Genomic DNA, 14,932 nt, shown 5'->3' with positions numbered 1-14,932 from the left:
ACACCATCTTCTCGTAGTCCTCAGTGGCAGATATGCTGGCCATAGCAAATGTGACAAAGACCTCAGTTCTTTTGGAGGCTTTCAGCCTTGGCATTGCCATCTGTCATCTCCACCACAGACTGTCCTATGCTGTCCCAAATCTGCACCTGTTTCCCTGCAGCCTGTACACACCCAATCTGCTTCCCCACCTTGCTCTCACTGCAGGATCTTCCCACCTTTACTGATGTCCTGCTGTCCTTGCTGGCTGTTCCTTGAAACAAAAGGCAAGGGGCTGATCACATAGTCCCTCTGGGTGACCAGTTGCACCACAGCACTACCCTATGTTTGACATTCTTGTTACCTGAAGTGTACTCTGAACCGTTCAAGATGCATTTTGTGGCTCTTTCCCCTTCTCATGTGGCTTCCTACTACCAAGAAAAGCTCCATCATCTCTGAAACCACCCTGTCACAGGTGACTACTGTATTTGCCTTAGCCTCCACTTCAGCAGGCTAAATCAGCCCAGGTCCCTCAGCCTCTCCATGCAGGCCATGTGCTTCAGACCGCCAACGCCAGCTTGGAAGACCTCCTCTGAACCCTCTCCAGTTGCTCCCCATTCCTCCAGCACTGGGCGTACCACACTGGGACACACTGTTCCAGACATGTGGCCACACCAGTGCTGAGTGCAGGGGGATAAGAACTGCCCTGGCCTGGGTGGTCATGCTCTTCCTAATGCAGTCCTGTATGCAGCTGGCCTCATTTGTGGTGAGCATGCATCACTGGCTCATATGGCACCCCTCGTAATGTCCAGGCCTTCTCCTCAGGGTCTCTCCTCTGCCGGTCAGGTCTCTGCCTGTCCAGATGCACGGGTTGTTCTGCCCCACTGATGAGCCTTTCAAACAGGACAGGGTGCGGGGTATACCCCTGCATAGCCCACCTTTACCTGGCTTCCTGGTCAAGCATGACCCATTAATGAAACCCCTCTGAGCTCCATCATCCAACCAGCTTTCTGCCCATCTGGATGTCCACTGGACATCCACTACTCTCTTCTCCTCCACAAGTGCAGGCCTTTTATCACAGAAGGCAATCAGGTGGGTCAGGAACGATTAACCTAACCGTATTGTTGTGCTGCACTAGGCATTGTGCTCCACTGTAATGGTGAAAGGAGGTTCCCACTAAGAGAGCAAAGCCTGCAGTGCCCAAGGCCAGCGAGAAACAGAGCTGGGCTGTGCAGGAATGGCAGGAGAGGGGTTGGCTGCCCAAGCTGACTCCCGTTGGGCCTGCGACAGATTTCTTCAACCAATCCCCAGGAAGGACAAGGTGCCACTGAAGAAGTCCTTGGGCCTGTGCAGCCTCTGATCCAGCCACCCTGAGGTCATCATTAGCCTAGTCCCTGTTCATATCATCTGACAGGGTGAGAAGAGGTTCGGGAGGAGAAAAGTGAGAAGAGTTTGAGAGTGCAGAGACTAGAGCAGAGACCTTGGTGTGATGTGCCTCCCATTTATGAATCACTCTTGGATGCAGACAGGATGGACTTTCCCTAAAGGCAGTATTGGGATTCATTTGTTTGGACACATGTAGGAAAGGCAAGATGCCCTTGGACACTTGCCCAGCAATCACTGCAAAGGGGCCTGGTTTTCCCATAGGCCCCATGTTGTATCTGCTACAGACATGCAGTTGTGCTGGACACCCCAGGCGTCTGAAATGGCCCTGCAGGCCTATTTCTGTGTCATTAGATCGAGTGTCTGCACTGAACTACAACAGCTGTTTGTAACATTGGGATCTTCCTATGTCTCAGCTTCATAGTGAGTGGGTCTCTACTTGTAGTAGGCATCTAATATCATTTCAGATGGCCAAGGCAATCCCCCACCTGGTCCCCACGTCATGCTCCAGAAGGATGCAGGTGTCACAGTCACTCCATCAGAGCAAGCAGACACTGGCACATGCCTGGGACCACCTCTGTCTCTTCAAGTGTCCCCAGGTATTTGTGTGTGAGCAACTGACTCTCATCCTCCATCTCCAGTGATTACAATGGCAGCTTAGACAAGGACCTCCCATGCAGACCTCTGTGTTGTGCTCACTTCAATTCCAGCAAGGGGAATCCCACCTCCGGTGTGTTTGTGGAGCTCATGGGATGGATCTGAATGCCACTGCATCCCAGGGTCTTCTAAACGGGCATGAGATGCCCAGATTGACTCATCTGAACCAACACCTGAACCATGTGTCCATGAACTCCCTTCTTGTCCCCGTCCAGGTTTCCTGCCTTGTTAGGAGATGGGAATCGGGGCTTCCAGAGTGGGACATTTCCACCTTTCATAGATAGTCATCCTCTGATGACATAAATTGCAATGCTGGAATCAGACTCTCTGCACTCTTCAGAAAAGGAGAACAGGTGATTATTTTAGTCTACTTCAGGGAACATTTCCCAGGAGGAGGGAGCACAAGGGACAGAGGAAGTCATGCCTTCAGATGGGCCTCTGCTCCTGAGTGGGGCCAGGCTCTGGGGATGGAGGGAGCTTATGGCAACTGGGCAGCACTGCACAGAGACAGCTGTGTGCAGGAGCAGCTCCTCTGCAAAGAGCATCAGGGCTCCGGGCACTGCCTGCTGCTGCTGACATGAGAGGAGAGAAGGCAGAGAGAAGTGCAAGGCAGTGTGGAGTGAGAGAACAGAGGAGCGCTCCTTGTGGGAGAAATCTTCACAGCCCTTGACACAGTAAGTCTCTGGCTGCAGGGCAATGCTACTAAGGTTCCTGGAGGTGTCTCCTAAACCCAACCCATCTCCCTTCCCATCCCACATCCGTTTTTTTAAGGAAGTCTCTGTCAGTTTTTCCTTTGCAGAGGAGGTGGAGATGCTTCAGAACAGGGATTTGCCTTAACACTGTCAAAGGGACAGGGCATCCTGCTCCTTTTTCTTGGGGACAGCTGCAGGGGTGTGAAGCCAGGGTGTGCACACAGGTCTGCCCAGGGCTGTAATTTAGAGCAGTGTCCCTGTGCCCCAGGGTGCTGTGTGCCTGGGGCAGTGACTCTGCCACCTGTGAGGGTCAGCACTCAACCTGCCTGCGGAGCTCCCCACAGTGCTTTGGGGAGAAGTGGGATGGGTGGGTGGGATGGGCGATCCCTGGCAGGACAGGTTCATTCTCCTGCTGAGAGGATGCTGCATGGGTCAGCTTCACACAGCTCCAGCTCATTCCCAGGACATTTCTAGAGGGGACTTTCCAAAAGGGAGGTCAAGGCAGGGGATACATGAAAGGGAAGGAGCTGTCATGAGTCTGTGCTTTCAGTTTGATTCTCTTTGGGTGGGGTGAAATGGGATTGCATCTGTCAGCTTTAGACGGGGGACTGAGACAGTGATACTGAGAGAGGAGCAGTTCTGGGAGGGACTCAGCAAATGCCTTCATCCACCCCTCAGACTAAGGACAGAGCCAGCATCACCTTCCAGCCTCAGCAAGTTTTGTCTCCCCTGCTCTGTAGCACCTGCAGACATGGAGGTGCCCTGGGCAGTTTCCTGCACCCGGGAGGTTTCTGCAGGGCAGAGCTGAGCTCACAGCAGGTGGGATGGTGTGTGTGAGCACCGAGAGGGGAGAGACGTGGGGACAGAGAAACAGGTCCCCACAGGGACGGCTGCAGGCACCAGAGTCAAGTTCAGAGTGTGAGAGGAAACTGTCAACTCCAAGGCCTCCTCTTCTCTCCCAGCCAGCACAGCCCTCTGCTCTCAAGGCTGGGGGGTCCAGGGCAGGAGTCGTTTCCTCAGCAGCTGGACATGCAGGAGAGGAAACACTCCTGAGTGTCCCTCTGTCCCTCCCTGGCCCTGCCTCCCTCACCACAAATATCATGGTATTGCTGCATGTTTCCCACCTGCCCATGCTGCCCTTGTGCTTCCCCTTGGACCCTCTGGGCAGGGGGCTTTCTGATGCAGTTCAGACACTGACCTTGTGGGTCCTGCCATGCAGACATGTACTTGACAGTGAGGTGCTCTTCTAACCTGTGGGTCTCTGGGCAATGCAGTGTGGGGGTCTGGGAATGAGCCAACTCTCTTGTCAGGACACCCCATCCTTAGGATGTTCCGCCATTTCCCTGGGGTGTCTGGCTGGGCTGCAAGCTGCCCTCCACAAGGACACAGCTCTCCCATTGCAGCTGCGTGTTATCTAGGTGCCCCAGGCAGAAGCCACCTAGATACTGAGGCCACCGACATGCTGCTGGGAGGGTGGATGTGGGCAGCTGGAAGGAGGCCGATGTGTTGCTGGCTAGAAGGGGAGGGCTGAGACCTGCCTCACATCCCCTCAGAAAGAGTGCTGATGGGCACTTTGCAACTGCATTCCTCTGCTCTCCGCGGTGTTGTTTCTTTTTTGGGTAACACGAGTGCAACTGTCCTCCACCTCCGAGGTGTGAGCACAGGGCAGCTGGGAGGAAGGCAGATGGACAGGCCAGCTCTGCTCCCTCTGCACTCAAGCCAGAGTGAAGCCTTTTGCCTCTGAGGAGTCACAGCTGCTCACTCTGAGTGCAGCAGGAATGCTGAGTATTTTTACCTGCAGGAATGCTCCTCAGGTGTGACAGGGTCAGCTAAAGGAAACAAAAGAAGCCTTAAAACTCTTAATGAACCCACATTATTTAGAAGTGGGAGTAAAGATCCCTTCAGCATTATGAATAGATGAAATCTGGCTGGAACTGGTAATACAACAGTTGGTCACCACTTTTCCCATGTCCGCAGTGTTGTCAGTCAGGGCTGACTCCTCTGGAGCCCATGGGCAGAAGACCCTGCTCCTCCTGTCAAACTCAGCCAGCACAATCCAGAGCTCAAGCCATGGAGCTCAATGATGGTGCTGCTGAGATGGGGAGAGGTATATGTGTGTGTTTGGGGGAGGTTATGAGAAAGCTTTGCTCAGAGATGTCTGCCCTAACTTCTCAATATCTCTTCTTCCTTAGACAGACACCTTGTGCCCCAAAGGAGCAAATGTCTAACGGCAGCTCCCTCACCGAGTTCCTACTTCTGGCATTTGTGGACACGCGGGAGCTGCAGCTCTTGCACTTCTCACTCTTCCTGGGCATCTACCTGGCTGCCCTCATGGGCAACGGCCTCATCATCACAGCCATAGTCTGCGACCACCGCCTCCACACCCCCATGTACTTCTTCCTCCTCAGCCTCTCCCTCCTTGACCTTGGCACCATCTCCACTACTGTCCCCAAATCCATGGCCAATTCCCTGTGGGACACCAGGGCCATTTCCTATTCAGGGTGTGCTGCCCAGGTCTTTTTCTTCTTTTTCTTATTTTCAGCAGAGTATTCTCTCCTCACAGTCATGGCCTATGACCGCTTTGTTGCCATCTGCAGACCCCTGCACTATGGGACCCTCATGGGCACCAGAGCCTGTGTCAAAATGGCAGCTGCTGCCTGGGCCAGTGGTTTTCTCAATGCTCTCCTGCACACTGCTAACACATTTTCAGTACCACTCTGCCAAGGCAACACAGTGGACCAGTTCTTCTGTGAAGTTCCACAGATCCTCAAGCTCTCCTGCTCAGACTCCTACCTCAGGGAAGTTGGCCTTCTGGTGGTTAGTGTTTGTTTAGCCTTTGGGTGTTTTGTTTTCATTGTGCTGTCCTACGTGCAGATCTTCACTGCTGTGCTGAGGATTCCCTCTGAGCAGGGCCGGCACAAAGCCTTTTCCACATGCCTCCCGCACCTGGCCGTGGTCTGCCTGTTCATCAGCACTGCATTTTTTGCCTACCTGAAGCCCCCCTCTATCTCCTCCCCAGCTCTGGATCTGGTGGTGTCTGTTCTGTATGCAGTGGTGCCTCCAGCAACGAACCCACTCATCTACAGCATGAGGAACAAGGAGCTCAAAGATGCGCTGAAGAAACTCGTTCAATGGGTACATTGTCAGCACCAATAACTGTCCATTGTGCATCCACTCCTCAGGGTATCTGACATCTAGGCTGTGTTTTGCATTTCATTCTTTCTTTCTTATTTTTCTCTTTTTTCTTTAAAAAATATTTCAGGTTCACGTTACATCTACTCAGGAATCTTTCATTTTTATCTGACCCAGAGGCCATGTTGAAGCAGGAAGCCAACCGATGAAGCTTCCGCCTTCATCAGCAGAGATGGGGAAACCTCAGAGGCCCACTAGTCTGAGCTCCCTCGGATGCCCCCAGTGCAATGTGGAGAGTTTCCCTGTGCAGTGTCTCTTTCGGCACTGACACCAAGGGAGCTCAGGGGCACAGAGTCAGGCTCAGATGAGCACAGGCAGGGTGAGACCATGGGTCCCGTGTCCATTAGGAGAGCTCAGCTCCCCTGGCCACAGTCAAGGTGTGATCCCACACCCCTCTTCTGTGAGGGTGGCAGCCAGCTGTCACCATGGGCTGGTCACTTGCCTCTACAGAGCTCCAACACCCAAAGCGAAGTGGGAGTGGAGGGGAGGAGATGCTGGACAAAGCCTGTGGGGACAGACCCTCTGCTCCTCAGGACCATTACCCCACTGCCACAGCAGGCATTTCCTTGCTGCAGCCTTTGTGTGGGGCCTGCAGCTTTCTTGGAGACACGTCCAGCAACAGCAGCAGGACTTTCTCTTTTCAGGGCTTTTCTCCTCATTTCCACACTGTCCTGCCTTGCTCCGATGTGTGTGTATGGTCTCAGTGCTCTTGTAACATGCTAATAGTAGGTTTGTGCTTCCCTGTGCATTCCTGTGAGCTCAGGCAGGACCAGGTATTGGGTACATTTAGGCCAGACCTGGCCTGCACAATAACATTGAGATAATAAAAGGGGATCCCCTCCATTATGTGCCTGAAGTCTGGCCTTTCTTCAGAAGATGGAGTCAAAAATACACCCAAAGAAAGAGCACCTCAAAAGAGCCTGCTGCTCTGCTTGTGGACTCCATGGGATGTGGGGGACAAGCTCAGAGTCTCCATGTGATCTGTTAGGGACTGAGGGCTGGATCCAGGGTTCATCTCTCAGTGACCAGTGCTAGTGGAGCTGGTGAATGGTCTCTGAATTTTCTGCCCGAGGCTGTCCCACAGGTGCTGATGAGAGATGCCCATCCTTCTGGAGGGGAATCTGGAGCTGCCAGGAGAGCTCAGGGGATCTCCAGGGACAGCATGTGCCTGGTGTGGGCAGTGAGTGGAGCCTCACAAAGTGAGGGACAGTCCACGGTGGTGGAGTGACCAGAAGGTAGAGCACTAAATCCAGGTACGCATGGGGAAATGAGGGCTCTGCAATCCCCAGAGAGGCAGTGGGGACCCAGGAAGCCCAGGGAAGGGGCACTGGAGAGTCATTCCTGCACCCTCAATGAAGAATCACAGGCTGGAGCCTTGCCTGAGTTATGCTGTGGACATGCCTGTTCCTGGCCTGCACCTCTCATGTCTGGACCCATCCCTGTGCCCATCCTGCTGACCTGACTCCCCATCTCTACCTCAAACCGGTCTCTGCACTACAGACAGGAAAGCCTTAGAAAGGGATGCTGGGACCTGAGCAGCACCCAGAGAAGGTTTTAGATGCAAAAGATGACCATATATCCACAGCAACACTTGCCTGACAGCCAATGTAAAGGTGTAAGGAGAGCTTCACATTTGGACCCCTACTCAGCTAACAGTGCACGCAGAGTCTTAGGTGGACGAAAAAGTGAGGGCAGCCACTTGGGTCTGATTTTACGATGCACGGTTAGGAGAGGCACCTCCAGCTCCCTCGAGGGCTGTGCTGGAACCTTTCAGGAGTGGGCTGAGGTGGGGTTGGCACATGCAGGGGGGTCAGGAGAGGGCAGCTCCCCTCTGCCATGCTAGGGCTGGGGCTGAGTCTGCAGCTGGGCACAGTGTTTCCCTGGGAAGATCCCTGAGGAACGGCTCTGGGGGATCCTTCGCCTCTGCCCTGGCAGCAGTGCCCGTGCTCAGAGTGCCGAGGTGGAAGTGCACAGAGGGTGGAAGGGGCACTGGCTGCCCAGAGGGATCATGGAGACATTGTGCATGCAGGGATGGAGTGAGGAAAGCCAGAACTCAGCTGGAGGTGCAACCAGAGACCTTGGACATGGAAAGGGCTGGTGGATTATTAAATGACTCTTAAAAATTCCCCTGGAGCCTGGAGGGCCCCTGTCCAGCCTGACTTGTGCCCCACGTGGGGGTCAGCAAACAGCCATGCTCCTGGTTCTGCCAGGCTCTGGTGCAGAAGAGAGGCCATGCAAGGCTGGCCTTTTCCCCTCCGTCGGGACAGAAACCTGCAGGAGGACACAGCTGGCCATGGACAACCCCACAGCTGGGGTGAGCAGCCAGCACTGGAAAGGGGTGATGTGAGGGGCTGGTGTGGGATGATGGCCCTGGGGCAGCTTCCCCAGTGTGTCCATGCAACACAGGGAACAACCTGGGATCTTCTCTCCTGCACCCGCCATGTCCTGGTGCCTTTCCCAGGAGACCTGCAATTGCCCTGCAAGCACACGGCCGTGTCCTCCCACACTGCCATTCACATGCAGTAGCTGCCTGCTGGCATTTTTCCTCTCCTGGGCACTTCCCAGCCCAGCCCAGACCCTCCCCAGCTCTCCCCACCTCCCCTGCCCTCTCCCCAGCCCAACCACCAGAGAAGCCCAGGCTGGGGGCGACCAGCAGCAGTGCCTGTTACAGGGGACTGCAGAGCTCTGGGCACTCACTCCACAGCCCCTCTGAAGGGCACAGCAGGTCCTGGGGGGGCAGAGAGGGGTGTCAGCCTCCCCATCAGCACCAGGGCTGGGAGCTAGCAATGGCACAAGGAAATGGAGGCCACTCACTCCATGTCTCCACTGCTCTCATCACCAGGAGATCCTTAACCCAGACTGCCTGCAGCCCCTCTGGGCAGCCCCTCTCCCCAGCACAGCACAAGAGTCCTGGCCCTGGGGCTCCTCAGGCAGCTCCAGTGACAGAGCAGCCTGCCCCAAGCTGACACACTCAGAAACAGGTTTTCATTTATTCTTCCCCACAAACACACAATGGCACCATTGTTCTTCTCCAGAGACATCCCTGCTCCCCAGAGAGCCTTTCCCCAGGTCAGTGTGTCCGTGCTGGCCTGCCTGGCCATTCCTGCAGTCCTCCCCTGTGCTCCCCACAGGGATCTGGGCTGGCGGTGCTGCTCTGCAGGGTGAGTGTGCTGTGGGGGCATGGGGTGACTCCACCCTGGCTGTGCTGGTCCGGGCAGGCCCAGCTGACCCAGCATCACTGCACCTGACACCCCCCTCCCCAGGCTCTGTGGCTGTGGAGGATGCTTGGAGCAATCACAGGGCATTTCACATTGTTCAGGATGTGTTCAGAGGTGTCATTAGACCCAGCCCACTCCCTCTCCTGAGATTTGGTACATTCCTCAGTTTGGCCCTTTACCTTTGGGTGACTCCACATGGTTTTGGGAGTCTCCACTCACTGCCCATCCCAGGCACGTGCTGACCCTGGAGATCTCCTGTGCTCTCCAGGTGGCTCCATACTCCCTTCCAGGAGAGGAATCTGTCACCAGCCCTCTAATATGTGAGACAGCCCCCAGGAGACACCGCTTGAGCACTCACCCCCCCCAGGGGCACTGCACACATACTGGGCACCCTAACACATCACCCTATGAGCGCATCCCCCTTAGCCCATGGAAAACCCAGGCATGGCCACAGGGCCTTTTCGAGTGCAATTCCCTGAGCACATTCTTGGCTCCAGCTTGGGAAGAAGAGCCCAAACTTCAGGCACTGTGCTGAGGAGATCTCCTTTTATTACAGAGATGCTGCAAGGGAGGCCAGCTCTGACACAGTGGTCAGCAAATTTACACAAAGCCTCTGAGTCAGACAGAAGGGGGTTGTGCCTCTGGAGATGAATTCAGACGTTTGTGTACAAACACGCTTATCCCAGATAGAATGTCTGGACCACAAACGTTGCCTGAAATCGCTTGGAAATCACTTGTGAGGAGAGATGGGCAGCTTATTGCTGCTGAAACAGTACCAGCCGAACCAATTTCTTCAGTGCCTCCTTGAGTTCCTTGTTCCTCATGCTGTAGATGAGAGGATTCACTGCTGGAGGCACCACTGCGTACAGCATGGCCAGCACCAGATCGAGAGCGGGGGAGGAGATGAAGGGGGGCTTCAGGTAGGCAAAGATGATAGTGCTGATAAACAGGGAGACCACGGCCAGGTGCGGGAGGCACATGGAAAAGGCTTTGTGTCGTCCCTGCTCAGAGGGGATCCTCAGCACAGCAGTGAAGATCTGCACGTAGGACACCACAATGAAAATGAAACACCCCAAAGATAGACAGACGGTAAGCACAATAAGCCCAACTTCCCTGAGGTAGGAGTCTGAGCAGGAGAGCTTGAGGAGTGGGGGAATCTCACAGAAGAACTGGTCCACAACATTGCCTTGGCAGAGTGACATTGAAAGTGTGTTTCCAGTGTGCAGGAGAACATTGAGAAAACCACTGCCCCAGGCAGCTGCTGCCATTTTGACACAAGCTTTGTTGCCCATGAGGGTCCCATAGTGCAGGGGTCTGCAGATGGCAACAAAGCGGTCATAGGCCATGACAGTGAGGAGATAATACTCTGCTGCAAATAAAAAAAAGGAGAAAAAGACCTGGGCAGCACATCCCAAGTAGGAAATGACTTTGTTGCCCCAAAGGGAATTGGCCATGGATTTGGGGACAGTGGTGGAGATGTTGCCAAGGTCGAGGAGGGAGAGCCTGAGGAGGAAGAAGTACATGGGGGTGTGGAGGCGGTGGTCGCAGGCTACGGCTGTGATGATGAGGCCGTTGCCCAGGAGGGCAGCCAGGTAGATGCCCAGGAAGAGCGAGAAGTGCAAGAGCTGCAGCTCCCGCGTGTCCACAAATGCCTGGAGGAGGAACTCGTTGAGGGAGCTGCTGTTGGACATTTGCTTCCTCGGGGCTTTGTGGACTGTGCAAGGAGGAAAAGACAGGGGCAAGTTAGAGCAGGCTTCTCTGAGCCAAATCCACTCTGCTTCTCATAGAAACCCCCACCTTTCCTCTGCCCTTTACCTTCGCTCAGCTCCCTTTCTGCAGCTCTCTTTACACTGGCTGAGGGTGCCATGTGGAGCAGGGGCCTCTGCCCATGGGCTCCAGAGGAGTCAGTCCTGCTCTGCTGGGGGGTGTAAATGGAGGTGTCAAACTGACCCTGCTATGTGGTGGGATACCTGGGGATGGGCGCTGGGAGGTGGGAGCATGGGACTTGGCCCAGGTACCAGTGGGAAGTTTCTCTGTTTCCCATAATGAGAGCTGAATACGGCTATGTCTGAAGGAGAGGACCCTTGTGAGGGATTCATCTCCCCCAGCCTTCCCTCTTGAACAGAGGTGTCTGTATCTGAATCAGCCACACCACCTGCCACTCCAGCAAGGCATAGAAAGAGTCAGGTGAAGGCAGGGGGTGACCTGACCCTTTCTAGATGTCTCTGTCCCAATGAGATAGACCCTGCCGTCATGCCAGTTTACCATCTGCACCCTTCCTGCAGGCACTGCAGAGAGAATGGGAAGTGACTAGCTCTGATGCACACGTGCTGCAGCAGATTATGTCCACCGTGTATGTGGAAGGGCTGTTCAACATTTGGAAACCCATTTTTCTCTGCAGAATGATCAGTGGAGGAGTCTGATGATACACACACATGCGCGCACACACACACACACATACCCCTATCTGTATTTTCGATGCCTCCTTCTCATCGTGGAAGCATTCTTGGATGGAGTAGAAATCTTTGGCATTTCAATTGCTCTCAGCATGAGCCCTTGTGCATTCCAAGAGCAAAAAAGGACTCACTGTGACTTTGTACAGGGTCACACCTTGAATAGGGTGAATGCAGCCTTGGGCACAGGCATGAGCAGATGGAGATGCACAAGGCAGATAAGGCTGATGTTTTCCTGGATCTGGAAATTGCAAATACAGAGGAAGTGATCAGGGATAGGATAGTGTCAGCCTTGCCTACAGTGACCATGGGAAAGTGGAGTCCCAGATCCTGAAGGGAGTAGGGAAGGACAGTAGCGGAATACAGACCCTGGACTTCAGAGGAGCAGACTTTGACCTGTTCAACGGACTGCTGGGGGACCCCACGGGAGACAACTCTGAAGGGCCCAGGAGCTCAGGAAAGCCAGCAGGTCTTTAAGGACAGCACCTGCCAAGCACAAGGATGGTCCACCCCAATACTCAGTAAAACTAGCAAATATCTCAGGGGACCAACGTGGCTAAACAGGGACCTCCCACCTTAGCTCCAGGGTGATAGGGCAGCATACAAAAGGGGGAAGAAGGGAGAGGCAAAGGAGGCATTTAGAAATATTGTCCAGGGTCATAGGCTTGGTGTTAGGGCAGAAAAAGCTCCCAGAGGATTGACACTTGCAGGGGATGTCAAGGGCATGAAGATGAGCTGCTACTGCTTCCATAAGAATCAAAGAATAGAAAGGAAAATGTGGCCTCACTTCTAAATGGGACAGGGAATCTTGTAGCAGCAGATGCAGATAGGTCTTAGCAACTCAACCCCTTGTTAGCTTCCATTTCCACAAGCAAGGTCTCCTGGGCCGTTGTGCCTTGAGTCAGGACTCCAGAGGAGAAAAGCAACCAACAGTGGACAAGGTTCATGAGGGATTACTTGTGATAACTCAAACTATGCAAGTCAGTGAGGTTGGATGGGCTGCAGCCGAGGATGCTGCGAGAGCTGACTGCTGTCCCTGCAAGGCCACTCACTATCATCTTTGAAAGGTTGTGGAGATGGGGTGAAGTCCCAATGACTGAAGAAGAGCAGTTATGTTACATCAATCTTCCAAAAAGGACACAAGGGCAACCTGGGGAGCTGCAGGCAGTTCAGCCTCCCTTTGGTGAGGAGTGAGTCATGGAATGAATCCTCTCAGATCACATTTCTGGGCACATGAAGGAGAAGAAGGTGCCTGGGAACAGTTAGCATGGATTTACCCAGGGTAAATTCTGCCTAACCACCCTGATTGACTTCTATGATTAAAAAAATTGTATTTGCGGATGGAGAAAAGTAAATGTCCTTTACCTAGACTTTAGCAAGGTGTTTGATACTGTCTCCCACAATATTCTTGTATGCATGTCAGAACATTACAGTCTAGAGGAGCAGACAACTGGATGGGTAAAGAGCTGCTTGGATGACCAGAGGCTCTGAGGGCAGTGGTGAATGGGTAGTACTCTTCCTGGAGGCCAGGGAGAAGTGGAGCACCACAGGGTCTCTCCAGGAACTTGTCCTGTTTATCATCTGCATTAGTTACATGGAGGAGGCAACACTCATCATGCTTGTAGATGACCCCTAACTGGAGGTGGGTGTGTGTGGGGGGGCAGTCCTATGCTTGAGAGCTGCCATTCAGAGGGACCTAGACAGGCAGAAGGAATGGGCTGTCAGGAATCTCATGGAATTCAACAAGGACAAATGACAGGGCTTGCACCTGCGATAAACCAACACCCCACTGTGTCACAGGCTGGGGCCTGAGTGCCTGGGGAGCAGCTCTGTGGAAAAGGACGTGAGGGTGCTGGGAGACAGGAGGCAAAGCATGAGCCACAAGCATTCCCTGGCAGCATAGAAGGCCAGAAGCATCATGGGCTGTTTGAGCAGGAGCACAGCCAGGAGGTCGAGGGAAATGCTGATTGTCTTCTAGTCAGTATTCATTAGACACCATCTAGAACCCTGCATCCAGGTTTGGGTTCCCAGAACAAGACAGAGGTTGATAACTGGGAGCCAGTCTGGCTGAAGGCCCTAACAGTAGTCGGGGAGGGGGAGCACTTTTTCTGTGAGGAAATGGGGTTGGTCCAATTTGGAGAAGAGATGGCTTTGGAGGGATTTATTAGCACCCTTCCCATGGCTACAAGGAGATCTTCAAGAAGATGGAGCGAGGCTCTTCACCAGGGTGCATGGTGGGAGGACAAGAGACAATGGTTATAAGTTGGAAGAAAAGACGTTCCTGCAGGAGATAAGGAGAAGCTTTTCCACTACGAGGATGGTGAAGCATTGGAAGTGGTTGCCCAGAGAGGCTGTGTAGTCTCGTGTCTTGCAGGTTGCCAAGACCAGACTGGATGAAGCCCAGAGCAACCTGCTCTGACACCAGAGATGACCCTGCCGTGAGCAAGGAGATTGGGATCAAGACCTCCTGAGGTCCCTTCTACCCTGAAGGAGTCCATGGTTCTTCTCACTCTCCATCTTCTCTTGTGGATGTCAGCGAAAGCACGCAGGTGCCCTGTGACAGTGGAAGGAGGCCGGCTTTCCTGTCCTCCTCCAGTCAGAATTATTCAGATGCAGGGCCTCTTGGCAGGAATCCCCAAGACAGACATGATCAATCCTGGGCTTCACTTTTAATATGCTTGTTTATTTTCTTCCATGTCTTCTAACTCTGTCTCTTTTACCACCCTGATCCTGTCCTATACAACCAACCCCACCCCTGCTCATCCTGAACTCATTGGCACTGGTTTGGTTTGTTTCGTTCGTTAGCTGTTTTGTTTGTTTGTTTGTTTGTTTGTTTGGACAACAGATACCTCATGAAGATTTCCAGGAGAAGTGTCAAGTCCTGTGCCTAGGTGGAAATAAACCCATCCATGAGGAGAGGTTAAGGGACCTGGTTTTCCTTAGCCTGCTGAAGTGGAGGCAAAGGGCAGTAGAGTAGGAGCCTGTGACTGCTCGAAGGGTGGTTTCAGAGATGATGGAGCTTTTCTTAGTATCGGGAAACAGCATGCAAAGAAGAAAGATCCACAAACTGCATCTTGAGAGGTTCAGACTGGACTTCAGGTCAAAAGAATGTCACTTGTAGGGTAGAGCTGAGGTGCAACAGGTCACCCAGAGGGAGTCTGGGATCAGCCCCTGCCTTTGTGTTTCAAGGAAAAGCAAGTGAGGACAGGAAGACATCAGGAGAGGTGGGGAGATTATGGGGTGAGAGCAAGGTGGGGAAGCAGCTTGGGTGTGTACAGTCTGCAGGGAAAGAGGCACAGGTGTGGGAAAGCATAGGACAGCCTGTGGTGGAGACAGCCCAGGGCACTGCCAATGCTGAAAG

General features: G+C 53.6%; 1 protein-coding gene across 1 annotated transcript; it reads left to right on the top strand.

The window, feature by feature from the left end:
- The first annotated feature begins 4,928 nt into the window (after window positions 1–4,928).
- LOC136992998 (olfactory receptor 14A16-like) lies at window positions 4,929–5,864 on the top strand. The gene has a single exon (XM_067303014.1). It carries the CDS (start codon window positions 4,929–4,931, stop codon window positions 5,862–5,864), a length of 936 nt encoding a protein of 311 aa, XP_067159115.1.
- The last annotated feature ends 9,068 nt before the right edge of the window (window positions 5,865–14,932 follow it).

This window comes from Apteryx mantelli, chromosome 11 (genome assembly GCF_036417845.1).
Source record: "Apteryx mantelli isolate bAptMan1 chromosome 11, bAptMan1.hap1, whole genome shotgun sequence".
NCBI lineage: Eukaryota > Metazoa > Chordata > Aves > Apterygiformes > Apterygidae > Apteryx > Apteryx mantelli.
This window is presented reverse-complemented; position numbering and strand designations above follow the sequence as displayed.

What these genes read in the sequence shown, in the direction of transcription:
- LOC136992998 (XM_067303014.1), top strand. Translation starts at nt 4,929, where the DNA reads ATGTCTAACGGCAGCTCCCTCACCGAGTTCCTACTTCTGGCATTTGTG.